Raw genomic sequence first — 20328 nt, 5'->3', positions numbered from 1 at the left:
AGGCAACCACACCCAGAAGAGGCCTGGGGAGGAGGCCACGGGAGGAAATGAATTCGGAGGTGGGGAAGTCAATGCAGGGCGGGGTGTGCTAGGGAAGAGGCTGCAAGCTATCTGAATACATTAAGTGACAAATCGTATATATCAACAGATCATGAGGCACAAAGGTTTTCTGTAAAGGTCCTGTCCTTCATCCATCCTCATTCCAGGGAACAGAAGCCAAAGGAAAGATGGTTGCAGAGACAGGAGCAGTGTCTTAGATTCCCTCCCAGTTCAGAACGGATGCTTGACAGACAAATGTCTTCCCCTGGGTATTTGAATTCCTCATCTCTAAAAGTTTCTTTTTTTTAAAAAAGAATAATTTATTGATTTTGAGAAAGAAACATCGATGTGAGAGCCTAACATCATCGGCTGCCTCCTGCATGCCCCCTACCGGGGATCAAGCCCACAGCCCAGGCATGTATCCTTGACCAGGAATCGAACCAGCAACCTTTCGTGACGAGATGACCACAACCAACTGAGCCACACAGGCCAGGGCTAAAATTTTCTTTTAACTTCTTACACTTGAGGAGAAAGCTATAAAATGTCATTCTAGACACAAGCAGAAGTGGAATCTAAACCAGAGCAAAGGCCGCCACCAGGGCAGAGCCCCAGCACGTGCTCTCTTGGGAACATCGCTTACACACTTGCTTCCTCTGGCTGAACCATTCTGACTTTTACACAAGGGAAGTCTCATTCCCTCTCTATCTAGGGTAACACCCTCGCTACAGGCATTGCAAGCTGTGCATCTAACTTACAACCTCATCTCTTTTGTCATCAAAATGTCAGTGAGTCCCAAGTTGGGAAGCGAAAGTGAGAAGGGCATTCTCACCCAGGGCAGTGGAAACTGGCACAGCCTTTTGGGAGAGCAGTTAAGCGGTGTGTGCCCCAGTGCGTTAAAAATGTGTGTCCTCTGACTCAGCAATTCTCTTTCTTAAAAACTGGCCCTAGCATAATAATAGCAAATTCATAAAACACTACACAAGCTTCATGCACAAAGACATACTATGTAGTGCTTATGTGCACCTAAGAAGTTGAAGGCAATGTAAATATCCATCAATAAAGGATTTTCAATTAAATTTTGTGTGTCCATTCCATGAAATATTAGTGAAAAATGCATCTGAGAAAGTGTTTTAAACATCAAAAATGTTTTTATGTTTTAATGTTAACATTAAAAGAGAAAGCAATATTTAAAAGGGTATCTACCAAATGACCTCAACTACATTTTTAAAAAATGCATATTGAAAAAGCAGAGAAAGAAGTAAACTAACGAATTAAAGTGGCTGCCTATTCAATGAGACTATAGATGGGTTTTTTCTTCCCACTTGGGTTTTTTCACCCCCAAAATGACCATGTATTCGTTTTATAGTCAGCAAATAAAAACCATATTGAAGATGTAAATGACCGAAGAAATAAAAAAGCATACCAAATATTTTGTGTCTCCTTTTTTTGTGGATGTTGGGCTAATAATAGCAAGGTTGGAAGCTGAAATATAATAAATCATATTTTATAATGGCTTTAAAAAAAAAAAAAATCAATGACAAAGTAGATTTCTTTTCCAGATTGTCTAGGCCAAACTTAATTTAAAAGTAACATATTCCTCACTAGAGAGCTACCCTACTCAAACTTAAACAGGTACAAAACCATAATCACTTTGTTCCATGAATTTATTCAACATTCAACAAATATGTATGGCGCCCTTAACTCTGTGCCAGGTGCTGGGGATCCAAAAGCGAACAAAGCAGATGGGATTTGTGCACTTAGGAAGCTTACAGCAGAGCAGGCTGAGGGGAGGGTTTGTATACATCAACCAGCTGAAGCTGATTCAATTACTCCTGCCAAAATCAGACGCTAGAACTGTGAAGAATTTCCTATCAGTCAGTACTTAAAAATAAAAACTCCAGTTACTACGCCACAGAGAAAGTGCTCAACAAATCAACCCTTTCTCTTGAAATATACATGTTTATACATAAAAAAGTGAAGAGTCAAGTAAGGGTAAAGATGTAAAAACCAATGCAATGCGGGGTGGAGCACGTGGTGGCGACTGCTAATGGTACAGGGTTTCTTCTGGGGTAATGAAAATGTTCTAAAATTAATTGTGGTGATGGCTGCCTAACTCTGAATACATTAAGAAACCACTGAACTGTACACTTTAAATGGGTGGGTTATATGTTATGTGAACTGTATCTCGATAAATCTGCTATAAAAATCGTATTTTTAAAAAGTCGATGAACTACTTTAATCAAATGCCCAGGTAAGCCAACAGCTATTCGTTGCAAAAAAAATAATAATAAGATCATCTGCATTTCCTAATTAGAAATTATATCTTCAGTTCAAAGTCAAAGTATATTACAACTCTTTCAAGATTTTCTAACCAATTCCTTTACAGGGAAAAGATAAAACAAGGAGACAGGACAATACCACACACACTAATCTAATGAGACAACTCCTTAAATCTTTTAGTATACCTAAATCCAAAGAAAAGTCTGGTTTTAAATGTCTTACATTCTGTATTCACACATAAGAGTACATTTAGCTACAATATCAACCAACCCAAAGGGGTAACAAAACGCCTTTACATCATGAGTTTAAAGCTTACTGCTTCAATACTTAACACCTAATGTCACCGCCAAAATATACACACAAATGACACAATGGAACAAATGTTTGGTCTAAAAACATTAAGCTGAATCCTACCTAATAGCAGCTTATTTTTCAAATTGACAAGAGGTGAAGTGACTGTCCCTGTTCTCCAGCAGAACATACAATGAATCACTCATCATAGCCAAACATTGGCCACGTGACCTCACCAGGAAAGCATAAAACAGGCAGGCCTGAGAGTCACAAGACCAGGGCAATGGCACAGACAAGCCTTCCCTGCGTCCCTCCGCACTGCCTCCTATCTGACAAGCCTTTGTGGCGTGCCCGCTGTGTGAATGCCCATCCTCCAGCTCTACTTTCTGATTTTTCTATGAAGCTAGTAGCATCAGTTTCAGTAAGCTTATAAAAGAAAATACTTAAATGATATATAAGTTTTACATGTATTTAGAACATATATCCTAAACCAATTTTATTTTTATTTAAAAAAGACTTTTTCAACCACTGTACACAGAATGATCAGAGGTAACAAAGACGGTACATGGTCAACAAATACACGGCTCTGATTTTCCATGTGGGTTGCCTTTTGCACGTGAAAGTGGGCAGCCCTTGTGCAGTTTGGAAGGTGCACCTTTGAGTTGCTCTGCCACCAGTGGCAATAAACCTCAGAAAACATCCACATTCTCACTGGCAACCACCCAGTCGGCTGAGGACAAGGCTCACGGCCAACGCAGAGTGGCACTAACTATTGGTGATCCCAGCCCCTCAAAACCTCCATGGAGTTAACGCTGAGGATCAAGGCTGCTCCCTTTCTTCTCATGAGCAGTGACTAAGAAACATGCTCACCTGCCACTCATACGCGGAGGCTGGTTCCTCCCCATCTATCACAGTACCAACAGCGAGCGACAGCCACTGCCACCTTCACATTCGCCATCACTGCCCAGTTACAGTCATCACTGGCATGGCAGGTAATGAAACGCAGAAGCAAAAGTGGGCATCTTACTCCCCTTTTGTGAGTCACTGGGAAACACCTCAGTAAATAGTAACATTTCACTTCGTTAAGTCTTGCAACAACTCTATGCTCAGTTACTAAAAATACCAGGTAAGCCTGGATTAATATTTAATCTCTCCTCAAATCAAAGTTTAAAAAGGAAAGTTCTGGTGTCAGTAATAAGACTGGTAAGTAAACACTGCAGAACAGGAATAACAATAGCATATGTTAGATCCATCATTAATTACACAGAGTCATTTGCCAGTTAATGAATTAGCCTGAAACCCCTTATACTGCACATTTAAACACTTATTCTCTTTATGACTTTGAGGTACAGGAGGAGCAGAAGAATTTAAGAACATCTCTGGTGGTTTAAAGAGTATCATTTACTTTACCAGGTAATTACCTTCAACACATTAATTCCCAAGATCACTTTTCTTTCCTTGGAAAACACACAGAACACCAGGTGAAGGACCTCATAGAAACAAGCATTGTTCTTCTCAAAAAACCGTACTTAGGCCCGGCTGGGCGTGGCTCAGAGGTTGAGAGTCGACCTAGGATCCAGGCGATCGGGTTCGATTCCTGTCAGGGCACATGCCTGGGTTGCGGGCTGCAGCCGATCAATGACTCTCTCATCACTGATGTTTCTATCTCTCTCTCCCCCCCCCCTCCTTTCCTCTCTCTGAAATCAATAAAGGTATATTTTAAAAAAGCCGTACTTAGTATCACAAGTTTGTCTCCTCTGAAAACCCCCAGTGATACTCTAAATACAATCCTTTAATTGCTACCTCATTAACTACTTCAGTACTCTGGGTTTTTGAACTATTTCAAAAATAATTCAGCAGAGACCACACAGAAACGAAGCTACTGTGTCCCACTCACTGGAGAAGCAAACAGTAAGGTCCACCTGACCATAGTGATACATTAGGAAGAGTGTTACCAATTAGCTGTTCATTAAGCCCCCAAAACATCTGTGGAGGTCAGGATCAAAGCTGGACCCTCCTTTCTCATCAGCACTGTGATTAAACCATGCTCACCTGCCATACAACAGCATCTTGACAGGCAGTATCTACCCTGTGAGAAAGTAGGACAGGTGTCTCTGTCCACTGCATACCCAAGAAAATGAGGCAATAACACAGGTAACTTCCTTAAAGGGAAATGGTCAAGCAGCTTGCAAAGGACCAGAACATCCCCTCTTTCCCCTGAGACAGTGGTTCTCAACCTTGTCTGTACATCAGAACCCCCGGGGAGCTGTGAGAAAGCACACCAATGTCAGGTCTCCAACCCAGGCCCAGCAAATGCATGAAGTGGTGCCTGGGCATCAGTCTGTTTTAAAAGCTTGCCAGGTGATTCACAGGCACAGAGCTGAGAACCACTGTCCCGTAATCTACAGATGTTTAAAAGGTTGTCACAGGCAAACACCAATTTTCTTTCTCTCACTTCCTTTTCTTCAGTGGCTTTGCTTAACCAATAAGAGAGTGGGGACAGGGATGACAGAGTGGCACAGAGCCCTGCTAAACGACAGCCTTAACGATGAACCACGGGCACCGCCAAACCAAGTATGTTCTCGGTAGGACAAAAAAAAACAAAAACAAAAACAGCCCAATAAGAAACACGATTCAATAAAAATCAAAAGGAAAATACATTCACAAGAGCTAAAAAGCCAAATTCAACACATATGTGTTTACACACATTGCAGTATACACCATGTTTGGCCTGTTTTGTTTTATTCCCCACCCCAAAAAAGAGCAAATTTTCAAACAAATAACTATACATAGGCATGTGTGTCCCAAATGTCAGGAATGAAATTCTAAGGAAATTCTTTCCAACATCTGTGAATAATCTCGTACAATACATCATTGCTCCTATGCATGCACCTTAAAGCAGAAAGATCAGAGTAGAATAACTAAACAGCCAAATGCAGTAATAGTTTTCTCTCCTATTAAGCATGATCTGAAACCCACTAATTACTTCCAGAGGAAACTTCTCTGGAACACTTTATTCCTGAGCACAGTTTGGTTCTCAGGCAACCAGACTTCATGCACTGGCAAGGCCACTAAGGGGAAAGTCTGTAACTAAAAGTAGCCTCCTCAAATGAGGAAGGCAGAGCACAAGAAGCAATTAGGTATTTAGTGGGGATTTCGTATTCCAGTCTTGCTGTGCCCCATCTCCATCCACAGGAACACTCAATGTTCCCCCGAAGACTGCAGATAGGTGAGCCTCAGATTTCTAGGATCTTGAAACACACACACACATACACACACACACACTCAACCTTCACACACGCGTGAATGCACATAAATTAAGTTTGTGAAAAACACTACCAGTTATACAATACCCTCAAAATGAAAACACCAGGAAAGAGATTTTATTCAACTCAATCTACAGGATATTAGTCAAAGGCTACTGGCAGTTTTAGAACTGCCGGGCTCGCTCTTTGTTCATGAAAGCGCAGCTAGAAAACTGCTGGGGCTAACTTCCCCCTCCGCTGCTCCCCAAATCCAGCTCTTCTAGCTAGCTCTCCAAAGGTGTTTGCTCAGTTTCCTTCTTTGTCTTTCCCAAAAGGGAAACATTACCAGTCAAGTGGGTTTAATTTTTAAATTGGTGCAAGAGCCTTAAACATACTGTACTGAGAAAAAAATGCAAATGGAATGCTCTTGACAGTGGTTGCACACTAAACACACACCTTCGGGCCCAGGCCTTTACTGAGCAGAGTTCTTAACTTCTCTGGAGGTCAGGAGTTTAGTTTATTCAGCAAGAATGACTCTATTAGCAGCTCCAGCTCCTCTTGTCACCACAGTAAACAGCCACACATTCCAAATCCTGGAAAATGTGAGGCAGTTAAAATAGAGGCCGGAGCAGCCCACGGCTCCATCACTGCGCGCGGACAGCTTCCATAGCTATCAGTCTGCGGGGGAATGTACGAGACACCGCAGGGAGGGATGGACCACAGCACATGAAAGCAGGCACACGGGACTCAGGAGGCTGATTTTTCAGAGAAGAGGGTGAAAATGGAGAGGCTTTATATATATCACTCCCAAATAACAACAATAATAATGATGAATAATAATACCGTAAAGCCCTTCAAGCTCACACGCAAAGGATCGGAATTCTACATCAACTTCATCAAGTTTTTAAACACAGATTTTTTTTCCTAAACAATCCCATCTTTTATTAGAGGCTAAGGTTAAAAGTCAAAACCCAGCAGACTTCTAAGCAAAGTGGAAAATAACCCAAGCCTTACAGCTGGCTCCAGAAAGTTTGTGGCTAATTTTATAACGTCTACCACCCAGGAACTCAAGCCAAGCCCACTCTGGAATAAATAAAATAACGACCCGTGCTAAGTCACAGCTAAGAAATGGAAGACAATGCTTCATCTCTAATGAGTGAATTATCCAAGTACAAAAAAATCTTATTTTCAAGTTTTCAGAAATTTATAACCCTTACTCTTTCCAAATCTTTTTCTGTTCCTGAAAATCGGCACTTAAACTAATTAACTTTGACCTTATTAAGTCTTAAGTCCTTTTGTATACATTTCGCTCCAAGATACCATTTTGAAGCCATTGGACATCACTTCTGTTCTAGGGAAAATCTAAGGGAAGGCAAACTGTTCACACAATCCACAGAAAGGCCATGAGAGAGAAGCTTGAGCCCCACCTGGAAACCCTCGCACTGGACAGTGTCTCAACAGGCAAGAGAGCTGGGAAAACTTCAATAGCCGCCCCTCTTGTATCAGTCCCTCCCATGTGGTTGCATAGTGCTGGTTTCAATGGCTTCCAAGTTAAAAGGACAAAGAGGGAGGAGCACCCCAAGCCCCCAAAATTTCTAAAGTAAATTTTAACTATCACTTCCATTTGAGCAAACCAGAGAGCTCCCCAAATCTACTGCTTTCATTCCCTTTCTCTGGTTCCTTCTTATAAAATTAAACTTTTATTTTTCCTATTGACACTATCTACAAATTTTTTATCTAATTATGAAATATATCCTATAAGAATATACTTAATGTAATATGTAGAACTCAAAGATTTTTCTAAGAATTTGTTTTTCTATCTTTAAACAGCTTAAACTATTTTCTGCCTTAATGATGTTTACATCTGTCACCTGATTTTCATTCTTTATTTATATTCTCTCATTCTTGTTTGTCACTGTTCTTAACTCTTTCTTTCCCAACAATTACTCCTAATATAGTCCCCTTTCCCATCCACTCAGCCTCTTCTGCATGTATTTTATTTTCTCCCCTTTAAGATTCAGCCCTCAATTTTTCACCTTGTTGTGGAGGAACCTAAACAATGACTTTGAGTCTCAGACCCTTCTTCTTACCCTCACCCTTGTCCTCTCTCCTCTCCCCAAGGCCATGATACTGACAACAGTCATCTCCTTCACCCTTGACCTGTCTAGCTTAGAGGGGAAAAGCTTCCCCAGTGTCATTCCTTTTCCTTTGTTCTCCTGGGATACCCTGGGGCATGCTTCTTCCTCACCTTTTCTATTCTACCCTTCCCCTAAGGAGCAATCCAGCTCTCTCCTTTAGTTTTCAATTATCTGTTGGCCTCTATCAATGACACTGGCCATCTGAAACACAGTGTACTTGATGATCATGTACTACAGGAGTGGCCAACCATGATCTGAATCCACTATCATTATGGCCTGATCTATATTTCCAATAGCAATGATAGATTAATCTTGATCCATTTCTCTTGTACCTTGCTTCTCTTGTAACTAACGGACTGCACTTGCCAGACGGCCTGCTGACTTAAGGGGTAGAGAAGGTGCTATGGTCTCCACCCGGCCATAGAAGAGAACTGACTGGCTCAGCTGGGGCTTAAGCCTTTGACCTTGGCTTCATTAGCTTGAGCACCAACCAGCCAGAGCCACATTATGGTGATGGACCTTGCTAAACACAAGAACCCTAGCTCAGTTCAGAAACATACAAAAACACCACGTCAAGACATACAGAGCAGTTAGCACATCAAGAAGAAAAGGAACTTGAGATCTACGTCACTTTCTAATTTCCACCCTGCTTCTCACAGGCCTTCATTTTAGCACTTAAAGTGAAAAACCACTTTTAGGGACACCTGATTCATTCTGAAAGTAAAAGCCGTCATGAACAAAAAGGCAAACAGTTATTTCAACAAAAATCCAAAGAGCATAAAAACCACTTTTCTTTCCTCTCTGAATACCACAAAGCAAATTCCCCTTGCAGGTGGACATACACACATCACAGGGAGAAGGGCAAAAGGAAATATATAAAAGTAAATTGTATTTACCTTCTTCTGTTTCGTGCCACACGATCCCTTCCAAATTCACACTGGTCCCAGGTTCACAGGGCCCAAGACACTCGGGCTCTGTCACTACTCCAACTTCACAGGTATTGACACCCACAGAACGAGTCCGAACCAAAAGCTGCTCAACCGGTGCTGCAATATTGGATGAAGCTGGGGAAAAGTAGGAGGGTAGAATCTGAGGCGTGAGACTGCTGGAAATCGGAGGCGGTGGTGCTGGCACTGTAAACAGGGGGTCAACCTGAAAGACAGACAGGCTTACTGCAGTGGTGCTGCTTTCCGCAAGTTCTTTTTAATGCAATCTGTTTACATCACTTCTAGAATACATCACCATTCCAAATTCCATTTGCAATTGTAATACACTTTGAGCGTTTTAATGGTGCCAAAATATAAAGCAGAATAGAAATGAGCATTTTATTCTTTCATGCCAAAGAAAGCAAATATTGGAGCTCTAGCTTCCTGAATTATAGCCAGGCCTTTAATGTCCTTCTAAATTCACCAAAAGACAAACTTTAGCCTCAGCAGACAGGAATAAAATATGCTTTGCAAAATTAGGGCTATTTACCACTTGTAATAAAATCTTGTTTTCAAAACTACAGTATTTTTCAAAGGAGAAACTCCAATAAACACCATATATGCCTCATTGGACATCTAAGCATAGGAAATGGACTAAAATTGTTTTCAAGGTACTTTATAAACCATAATGAATTAAAATCACTACTAAAATATATTAACTTACTCTGTTGAATATATAAAATATATAAACTTGATTATATACACACTGAAACACATAAAGTGGATATTATTAGCATGTTTTTATTAAGCATCAACTCCTAATTAAGTGTTCTACTGCAAAGTTCAGCAGAATTCACATAAATGGAGAAATAAATGAATGTGTCCAACGTTGACAGAATTTGAGTTTCTGCAATGCATAAGTCCCTTAGTGGCTGAATGTGTAAAGATAGATCCCTGATGAGTTCAACCAAGACTCAGCAGCCCTGTCTCTAAATCCAGGAAATGAAATCAACAGCCAGCATGGGATCTTGTGGTGCCAGGACCCCTTTGCACCCCTATCCTGAGAAGAGCAGCAAAGGAGTTCTTTACCTCAAAAAGTTTAGTAGTCTGGCCAAAATGAAACCAAAGGCTATGTGCATACTAAATAGGTAGGTCACCAACAAACTGATTCATTCATTCAACCCATTTTAACAACTATTGTGACTGCTCTACAATAGTTTTGGCCCTGCTGACAGGTTATCAGATGTGAAAAAGCCAAATGTAAAAGCATGTCTGCTCCAGGACTCCAGATCCCCTAGGTCCTCATGTTGCACATAGATACCCTCTACATCTAAGGACCAACACCTTGCATGTTTTATCAGCTGGGCTAGCAAACTGTATGTATAACAAGACACACAGAAAGTTGTTCTGGTAAAATGCCAGCTTTGTCTGTTGTACATACATTCCCAGTTAACCTTTGTAAGAAATTGACACTTGACTGCAGACGTAATATTATATAAGTCTTTGTTGTTTTTTTAAAAAATGCAAGAGTGCATTTCAAGATAAGTCACATGAGGAAGTTAAACAGCTGAAGCAGTCATCTGTGTGGGCTCCTTGTTCATATAACTGTAGGACCTATTTCTACAGTTTGCATTTCACTAAAATGATAAACTGACGTTCACTTGCCTGAGTGATCCAAGATGCAATAGAACAGCCCTTCATCCAACTGCATGTTAAAGAAACTTAATTTCCTGCTCTCAAAGCTGCCATAAAACTTCTTTTGCTCCATGCTTTTTATTGTTCTTCATTCTTGATTACAGAGCCCAAGAAAGAAAAGCACTTAACAGCCCCAAGCCCCAGATCTAGTGATTTATGCTTTCGTGTAAATGCAGCTTAATGTGGTTCAAAGTTCACACTGATAGTTCCTATTTTAAAACTGAACTGACAAATGAAGAAAGACTTTCTGAGGGAGGAAATTTAAGGGTGAGGGGAACCAATGCTACCTTGTAGTCTTTACTACAACTAAACGATTGTGTGTGATTGGAATAGCTTTCTAGAATTTTGTTTTTTAAACCAAGAAAAATTAAAAACCAGCTATTGCCCTTTTTTTGTTTTGCATGTTTCCCAACAACCTCTAAATTTGTATAGTTAGCTGTAAATTGACTTTAATTTAATGCTACATATATAAACTGAAGAGACAAAGTAGAACAATATTCTCAAACTATTCTTTTATCACTTGATCGACAGCCTACATTAATTCCAAGAGAAACAAACAGAGCTTCAATTGGACGAACAAGAAAATGAAATAAAACAAAAGAGGTGAAGAGTCTGAGAGAGCATCACTTCTCTGATCAGGACACAACGGGACAATGTACAACAGAAGTTACAGGGACAGGACTATGTTGCCAATAGGATTTGGGCCACAACCTGACACACTAATTAAGCTTGTGACTTTGAAGAATCATTTAACCTCATGGAAGCCCATTTTCCTCAACTGGAAAATGTGTTCTTGGCCTTCTAATATTGATGACAAATCCTCTCACAACAGAATTTCTAGACTAAATCCTCACTTCCATATCACTCTGCTTATGAATATATTTGCACACAGATCCTCAGGTACACTCACCCACCATTTGGGATATGTGTGTAATCCCAAAGAGCAAACTCCTTAAGAATCTAGATGGCTTGAGGGGAGAGGCCGCCGTGTCCTGGGCCTAACTAGCAAGTTAACTGTGTTTATTTCCATTAACACAATCCAAATGCAATGAAAAAGTTTAGTTGATGGCATTTACAGAGGGGACATCGGAGCCCTGTCCCCACATGTTGCAAAATGAGAAAGCTAAGGTTCAGAGAGCTTGACTATAAATATGAACTTAATCCTAAACAGTCCCCCAATGTGATTAATAGTCTAAAACCCTTAAACTTGATAGAAAACCTCAATAGGTAACAGAGTTTTAAAGATGACTCTTTGTTATACAAGTGAATTTCTCCTTAGTTTTTCCAAACACTGCACTGGCTTCCTCACAGTAGCTCAAAACTGCCATTCTCATAGGCAGGGATCCACTGGGATTTCAGGAGCTGGAGTGAAGGGCAGAGACCACCCACATGGTCCACTGGGGGTCCCTCATCCCCAGAGGCCACCAGAGGGAGAGGAGGTAGGGAATTAAAAACCATCCCAGAAGTGCTTTATTTGGTAGGTACGCTACTTTTAAAAACATTCCAACACAAAAAACTAGGAAAATGTCTGAATTTCTACAATCTCTTAACATAATAATTGAATAATGTACCATTCCTCATGGCATCAGCTGACAGGACTGAGCCTCCCTTTGGCCTAAGTGACCGGGCAAGGCACCGGCAGCTGAGCTGTGCTCTTCCACTTTCCCCCGAGACAATCACAAAATGTTTTCGGTAGGTCACGCAGCTCAACTTACTGATTCTAGAGGAAAATGTGGCCCCTATTTGTACAGGGCAATAAGTTGTCTCTAGTGGCAGCCCAGGTGAACACGAAAGAGCAGCTTCCTACAAACAGAAACTTTACAGTAAGGGTTCAAAAGACACTCGGAGACAAAAGAGGGGGCGAATAATCCAGAGTGTGGCCAACTCCTTCTGCCTGTGAACGCCCCTGGTGGGAGATGTTCCCCCCCCAAAAGGTTTCAGTTCTCCAGTGTATCTCACGGCGTCTAACACCAAACCACACATACCATATGTAAAGCAGGATTTTAGAGGGTTTTTAAGAGTTATTTTTGCCTTATACAGAAGATCAACTCCACTGCACCCTAATGTTTCAGGTCACTGATCCCCCTACACTGAACCATAATTTCTTCAACTAATGAAGTTAAGGCAGAGGGTAGCAACAGATAAACTGTAACATATGGTTAACTTAGAAGTATCAAAACAGAAATTCTTGATTCTAAGTACAGTAATAATCTCTGCAAAATGGAATTTAAAGAAACCTTTTACATAACAATTTGATAAAATAATCTGCTAATCACAATTTGTCGTCATTTTCTCTTACTCTGAGAGCTTTTGGGAGAATCGTGCTATTTTAAGGCCAACTGTGTTTTGCTTTCTTCCTCCCTTCCCTGACTTCCCCATTTCTCCCTGCTGCAGTCCCCTTCCCCACAGGGACTTCCTCAGGTGAGGAGGCGGCATGCGCTTGGACTTGGTAGGGGTGGATCTCAGGATGTGCTGGGTTCAAGCCCTGACCTTTCCATTCCTGCTGTGTGGGAGCAAGTTACCTGGCTATTCTGGGTCTAAGAAATAGGAGTAAGAATAACATTACCCACATAGGGTCACAGTGAAGACTCAATGAGATAATTCATGCAGAGTGAAGGTTCAGTATAGTGCTCAACTCAGTAAACAATGGCTTAGAAAAGAAAAAGAAAAAAAGTCCCTGGTCTGATATTACAGTTCCCTAACCCTTCGCACAAATTTACAAAGCTCCTTTTTATATCCTACTACGTTTAACATAAATCTATAATCCCCTCCAAATGCATGGTTAAGTGCAGTTAAAGTATGTTAAATGTATAAGAAAAAGGGCTTAACCCTGAGAGGCTCAGGCTAGGGAAATACTCCTTTCACACACTGGCATCTGGCAGCTGGTCAGATGAGCCCTACACTTCAAAATCCCCGCCCACTGATCTCCCCTGTACCCCTTTATCATACATGGCTCCCCACAAAGTCTCCTTTTTCTCACCTAAACTCGACCACATATCCACCCAACAAGTAATTTCCACACACCTGCTGTGTGCCAGGCACTATGCAGCCTGCTAGCAAAACAAGAATGGGCAAAACCATGGAACTAATCAAATAAAACTATACAAATACAGCAAAATCACAGCTGTAACTGCAGACAAGCACCCAAGGGGCTGTCCATGGTGGCCTGAGGGCAAACAGCAACATGTAGTGAGTATGCTGCAGTGTCAGTCTCTAGAGCTAGAACCCAGCTGTACCTTTAGTTACAGAACCTTGTGCAAGTCACCTGATCTGTGTGAGACTCAGTGGCTTCATCTGTAAAATGGAAATAACACCTGGCTAACATGACTACTACATGAGATCATCCAGACAATGTTAGCTCAGGGCCAGGTACACGGCAGCTGTAATAAAAGAAAAGCTACTGCTGTTGTCAATATTACTATTATTATTACAAATATACTTGAGACCTGAACTAAAAGGTAATCAATAGGTGTTTGGTCCTACAAGGCCAAATGCTAGGCTTTGCTACATTCAAAGGCAATTCAAGAGAGGCAGTTATAAATACCTTTCTGGGGAGGACGGCCTAAAATAGTCATAATCAGATATTCCATTAAGAAATCAGTGGGGAGTTAGCAGTCAAATAACACTAATAACTGGAATGAAAGATCAGAATAGAGAATTGGCTGGTTTCAGCAATGGTTCCTTTGTCAAAGCTCTTTTCTGTCATCTTGATGGGACACTGATGTAACCTATTACAGCCCAAAAGAGGAAAGCAGAAAAGCAGCCATCTCCAGTGGAAAAAAAAAAAAAGACCCATAAGTCTAACAGCTGGTGGTGGCAGCCTGTCAAACCTTGGAAAGTTAATGTCAAGAGCAGACGCGCGGCAGTCTCTCTCTGTTATTTTTGCAAGATTATTCCCAGGTGTTGGTGCACGCTGAGCAGTAGCCTGGCTATTTATCACTCCAGAGAGCCCAAGAGCATGGGAGTGGGGGAGCAGGCAGGGCAGAGAGAGGCGGGGAAGAAAAGGTTATTTATACAGATAGCGGCACTTAGTGTGTGTAATCAGAGGGCTGGGGGGGAAATCTGCAGAGAGATTCTGGCAATATTTTCTCTGTTCACCTTATTTCAAGGGCTCCCTGAGTGCTGATGAGCCAGGGAGGCTCCAAAGCTGGAGTGTTTATTGGTGGCGGCAGCTCTGCATCACTCGGGCGGTGATGGTGTCAGCCAGTGATGGTTTCCAGCACCCAGACACTGACAGCAGAGGAGGCAGAGTCGCCAGGGCCGGGCTGGGATGCGCCAGCGGGCACTCCTGCTCTGCTCAGACGCAACAAGGAGGCAGTCAGGAGGCTGGAGGGCAGAGCCTCAAGGACAGATTCGGGCCGCACCCCGCGGCACCCCGGGGCGGGGCTGAACCCTGATGGGGCCTTGCCCCCGGTTTCTTCCATCTGTGGCCACAAATCTCCGCACTCATTTTATCATTAACCCTTCAATCCTGGAGTTCCCAGATCGTCAACAACAACCAGAACGGGAATGGCGTCTTCTTTTGCTCAGTCAATATTTTTACATTCTATGAGCGAGCTGGGGCCTGATTACTTAATGCTCACGTTTTCTCTATAGCCTCGTGTTCGGCTGTTTTATGAGATTGCCCACAGTCACCTCTTTGATTTAAAAAGCATTAGACAGAGACTGCACTTCGTGTAGGGGAAATCACAGCTCTTTAAAGGTGACCACTGCCGCAGTCTCTCACTTTGCATTTTAACCACCCTTTCTGCCTGACGTCACCGCCTCATTAGCAAAGCAAGGGAAGCTCAAAAAACCATTTCCTTAAGCATTGATCTTTTCCCCATCCCTGAAAGCCAAACCTAAAACAACAGTATTGGTCATTCCTAATTGTGTCTTTCCTAAATGCAGCGGCGATTTTCCCCTTCAGGACCATGATCAAAGCGACGTGAGCTCTACATCTTGCTTTGAAAACAACACAGGCAAATCCTCACTAAGGGTTCACTGTGCACCAGGCCCCACAGATTTCCTATGTCTTCTAACTCTCACAACATCCCATTTTATAGAGACAGAAACTAAAAATCTCAGATAACGTGCAACTTATCGAAGGAGCTGAAATTCAAGGCCAAACCCCTCTGAGTTCAAAGTGCATGGGGCTTTCTTATAAAAATAGTACCAACATCGGCAGCTACTGTTCAACACATGTACCACAGGAGGGGTTAGGTTATGCTGTGCACTCTTTCATTCAATCTTCACAAGATTGCCAGGAAAGTACCTTACAGATGAGAAATAGGAAAGTAACTTTAAAAGGTCATTTAGGGCCAGGGCCGAGCCAGAATTTGAACCCACACTGATGCACAGCAAAAGCAAACTCTTCTAAATGTAAAACAGAACACAGGTTGGAAAGAAACCTTCCTCCCAACGTAAGTTTTTGACCCTTTTCTGTACTTTAGAAGCTACGCACACCTGTGTGCATAGTTCAGAACCGTGCATCTCAAGCGTCCAAGCAAATACTGCAATCCCTTCCGAAGCCTCGCTTACAAGCCTCACTGAAACCCAAGCTCAGGTTTGTTTTGTTGTGACTGTTTTACGTCATCCAATTCTAAAAGCGACAACTATGGACGATGACTGGGAATTACGCTGTTATTTTCATTTTCTCATCCCCAGGTGTGAAGACCAGAGACTGCCTTAAATAAAAAGCAGAAAGGTTTAGCTGCTCAAGTGCTTTTAAAGGCTTAGCCTTTTGACCTGGTAGAGCTCAGCCTGGGGATGGACGGGGGCTCTGGCCTCAAGGCCAGTGGGTCCGAGACAAATGCTTCCATTTCCAGCCGGGACTCCAGCCACCCCGAAATCATGGAAGGCCAACCCGGGGGCCCTGCGGTGCTGCTTGGGCAGGCGGCCGAGGGAGCTCACTCACTGTTAGTGTATCGCTCCAGCAGTGGCCCTACAGTGCAGGTCACAAAGCTGAGGCCCAGACGGGCCAAGTGCAGGTGTAAAATATACTCTACACAGCAGTGACTATTTTTAACATCATCCTCTAACAGTGACAGTTTTTCACAGCACAAGAAAGGGTACTGAGTATGTAAAGACAGAGTTTGATGAAGCTACTCCACTCAGTGTCTTCAGTTTATTGGCTGTTTTGAAGCCAAACCAAATTCTCCCCTAGAAGGCCCTCAATTGTGTGCAGCGTTCCACACGAAAGTGCCACGGTTGGAGGTGGAGGGGACATTTCCACCAGCCACATCAGTGATCACATACTTAGCCTCATTTGTGTTCTCTGGGGGGGAAACAAAACTGTCTTATTGCTGAGCCACAGACTGTTCATCTGCTTCAAAAGTGCCGCTGACATGTTCCAGGGCGCAGGGAGCTAGGTGTACTTTAAATAGTAGCAGTAAATGATCCGTGTTCTCTATCTTGTTCGTAAGGGTTGTCTGATTTCCTCTCATCCCGCCTACTCCCAAAGACACTTGAAAAACAAAAACAAGCCGCAAATAAAAGAGACTGTCATAAAAGTACTAAAAACCTCTGTCTTGGATGTATCCTTTCCACGAGCCCCTTTATTTTGCACAAAGGGGAATTCCTGAAAAGCTTCATACAAATCCCATTTCTGTCCATTAGATCTGGTCCCCAAACCTTAAGAGGGAAACTTTTAAAAAAGAAGCTCAACAGTAAAACTCTAGATTCCTAACTATGGATTTTGCTTAACATGGGTGCACTGATACAAATCCATGTCAAAACCTCTGAATATTGGGTATCTTAGTAGATTCTGGCCATCAATACACTGCTGGTCTTTGCATGACCCTAAATTTCTCCTGAAACTAGGAAAAGATTGGAGGCCTCTCATCCTCACTCTTCTGGACACGGACATTATTTTTTCTTTATCTTTATTGTTGAAAATATTACAGATGTCCCTTTTCCCCCCCCACTGACCCTCTCCACCCCGCAGCCGCGCCCCCCCCCAGACCTTCCCCACACTATTGTCTGTGTCCATGGGTTTATGCTTATATGCATATAAGTTCTTTGATTAATCCCCCCCCCCCCCACTGAAATATGTCAGACTGCTCCTAGTTCTATGTCTCTGGATCTATTTTGTTTGCTACTTTATTTTGTTCATTAGATTCCACATATAAGTGCGATCATATGATACTTGTCTTTCTCTGACTGGCTTATTTCACTTAACATAATACTCTCCGGGTCCATCCATGTTGGACACAGACATTATTTTAAGAAGGGAGAGTGGAGGCAGAGGAAGTAAAGAAAAGTCTGTTGCAAGGGGAAGGGGGTGGGGGTAGGGGAATCACCTTATTCCTAATCATCTCTACTAATAGCACTTCTTTACCTTATACTATGAAATCTCACTTGCAACCACCTAAAAGGAGTACTTTAGACATCTGAATTATCAACACATGCTGGTCCTACAGATAACAAAGAAGTGCCTGAGTCACACTGTGTGGGAACCAAGCTGGTACCTTGGAAAGGGGCAAAAACCTGCTTCCCCCAAGCATGGTGGGCCAGCCACCGAAGGAGGCAATTTTGCCCCCCTGCCTGCACACTATCTTGGTACCATTCGCTCTCCTCTCTGCCAAATCTAAACATTCCTCACCTAAGTGCATGTCTAAGAGGCTCAGCATGAACACCTTGTCCCTCTTCCCTCCAGACCTCCCAAATGCGGATTCTAAGTACTGATCAATCTCAATAAATTAAAGAAAGCTTTGAAATTTTAATTTCATAGCAAATCAAACAACTCAGTAAAGATCTCCATAGTTTATCACAGAGAAAAAGGTTACAGAGGGAGATAAAATCATGGAGCTCCGGTCCTACAGGTATCTGCATACCTATTTCCAAGGACACCGTAGAGACATATTAATTCTTATTACAAGTCTATGAAAGGAAAGGGCAAGCCTTCTCATCTGACTTTGGAAACTGAGGAAACTGAGGTCTTAACAGAAAAATCACCTCTCAGGGTCATAGATAGATATCCTTGCAGGAACATCATGACCTCTACCAAGTTCTGTACCATAACCCAAACTTTTAAAAGTTTCTTCTCATAACCCCCCTGCCCCCACAAAATAAGAGCTGCTCATGGGTCCAGAATTCTGTTTTCCCTCCTGAGAACAGAGCAGGCTACAAAACCCAATACAGGTCATTCTCTAGAGAGAACCCCTCCTCTAACAGTTTCTTATGCATCCTTTCAGAAATTGTATACACAAAAACATGCAGGGGGGATCGCTTTTCATTTTACACCTTCTGTGCTGCGTGAGTTTTAACATGAACATGTACTACTTTCGTTATGTTTTTAAAAACTAATTTTTAATTAAAAGATGCTAAACCATTCCACTTTAGAATAAAAGTAACCAAATGCTAATGCAGAAAGGAGAAGGCACAGGATTAAGGCTATTACCCGGACTCCTCACGCAGAGGTCCTGAAATCAACAAGCCAACGGCGGTACAAGGACCCAGTGTGTGTGACAGGGGGACAGTGTACCGATCCCAGGCCCTCCCCTGCATAAGGGCCGCCGCTTAAAGCTGCCTCACCATGGGAAGTCGTCTCATCATCCAACAAATTTTTGCCAGGTGCCAAGAGGTGCCAAGCATTGCCTCAGGAGCTGTGGAGGGGCCAGAGGTACCAGAGGGGACTAGCGGTGGCCGCAGAGCAGCCTGTGGTCAGGGCTGAGGCCGTCAGTTAGGCCCAGGGCATTGTGGGAGCCCCGGGGTGGGGCGGGGAGGGTGCTAGAAGGAGACCCAGAAGGTGCAGGATGGAACCTGGGGAAGGGAAGGGAAGGGGGGTGCAGGCAGAGCTGAGTCACTGGGGACAGGAGTCCAACACGCCCGGGCTTAGGGATAAGAGGGAGAGCTGAGGCTACCGAATAAGGAACTCAAAAGAGCCCAGGCCAGGCTAAGAGGACGGGGGTCACTGGGAAGCGAGGACAGAGCCTGAGGAGGTTCCAGCAGGGGCCTGGGAGGATGGGCTGGCTCGCTTGGTAGGGAGCACACAGGCGGGGGCAGGGAGAGGAGAGGAGAGGGGTGAGGGTGGGGAAGGAGGGCAGTTGGGAAGCTGCTGCAGTCATCCTGGAGGAGGTGGCGGCTGCGGCGGGGTGGGGACAGAGGGCTCTCAGCAAGGGCGGGGGAGGAAGGCAAACTCCGAGAGGAGTCCCAGGGTTCTGTTTCAGTTGGTGAGGGCATCATTCCCAGGGACAGGGACAGTGGGCGGACGGTCACCTGTAGGGAGATGTATCAGGCAGGTGGCATGAACTGTGTGGAACTCAAGAGAATTATCTAGACTAGAGGGGGTTCACTGGCACAGAGAAAGTGGCGAAGCCAAAGAAGCGGATGAGACAGCTCAGGGAAAATGTAAAGGGTATGAAGAGAAAGGGCAGAGCCCTGCAGGTCCCGACACCGCTGAGGCAGAAAGGGGAGGAGTGGCTACTGAGGTCACAGCAAACCAGGAGAGAGCGGAGTCCCTGAAGCCAGAGGAGAGAGGCTCTAAGATCAGAGGGGTCTGGTGTCCAACACCCCAGGGAAGTCGGGAAAACAGTGCCCTGAAGAGCTCCACCCCTGAGGTGCTGGCCTAGGGCCCCTCCCTCCCCTCTACCTGCCAAAAGAGCAAGTTTTTTAAAAGCTAATCATTCCTCATATAACCCTTGATTTCGCTCGAACAGCCACTGGCAGCCCCATGGCGTGGCCCCTATACCTCCCTGGAATCTCCTGTTTCCATTTAGGAGATGAAATCACGAT

The 20328-nt window shown here is 43.3% G+C and overlaps 1 protein-coding gene across 4 annotated transcripts in view; it reads right to left on the bottom strand.

The window, feature by feature from the left end:
- The window catches only part of ZNF608 (zinc finger protein 608), a gene marked incomplete at its 3' end in the record, with an annotated part of 103159 nt that overhangs the window by 47208 nt on the left and 35623 nt on the right, over positions 1 to 20328 (bottom strand). For all 4 annotated transcript variants that reach the window (XM_081131853.1, XM_081131851.1, XM_081131854.1 and 1 more), the window contains one exon: positions 8890 to 9145. In XM_081131853.1, coding sequence (XP_080987979.1) covers positions 8890 to 9145 — 256 coding nt within the window. The remainder of the gene's footprint in view (positions 1 to 8889; positions 9146 to 20328) is intronic.

Source organism: Miniopterus schreibersii (genome assembly GCF_964146895.1).
Source record: "Miniopterus schreibersii genome assembly, chromosome: 3".
Classification (NCBI taxonomy): Eukaryota; Metazoa; Chordata; class Mammalia; order Chiroptera; family Miniopteridae; genus Miniopterus; species Miniopterus schreibersii.
The sequence above is the reverse complement of the archived record's forward strand: the minus strand, read 5'-3'. Positions and strand labels throughout refer to the sequence as shown.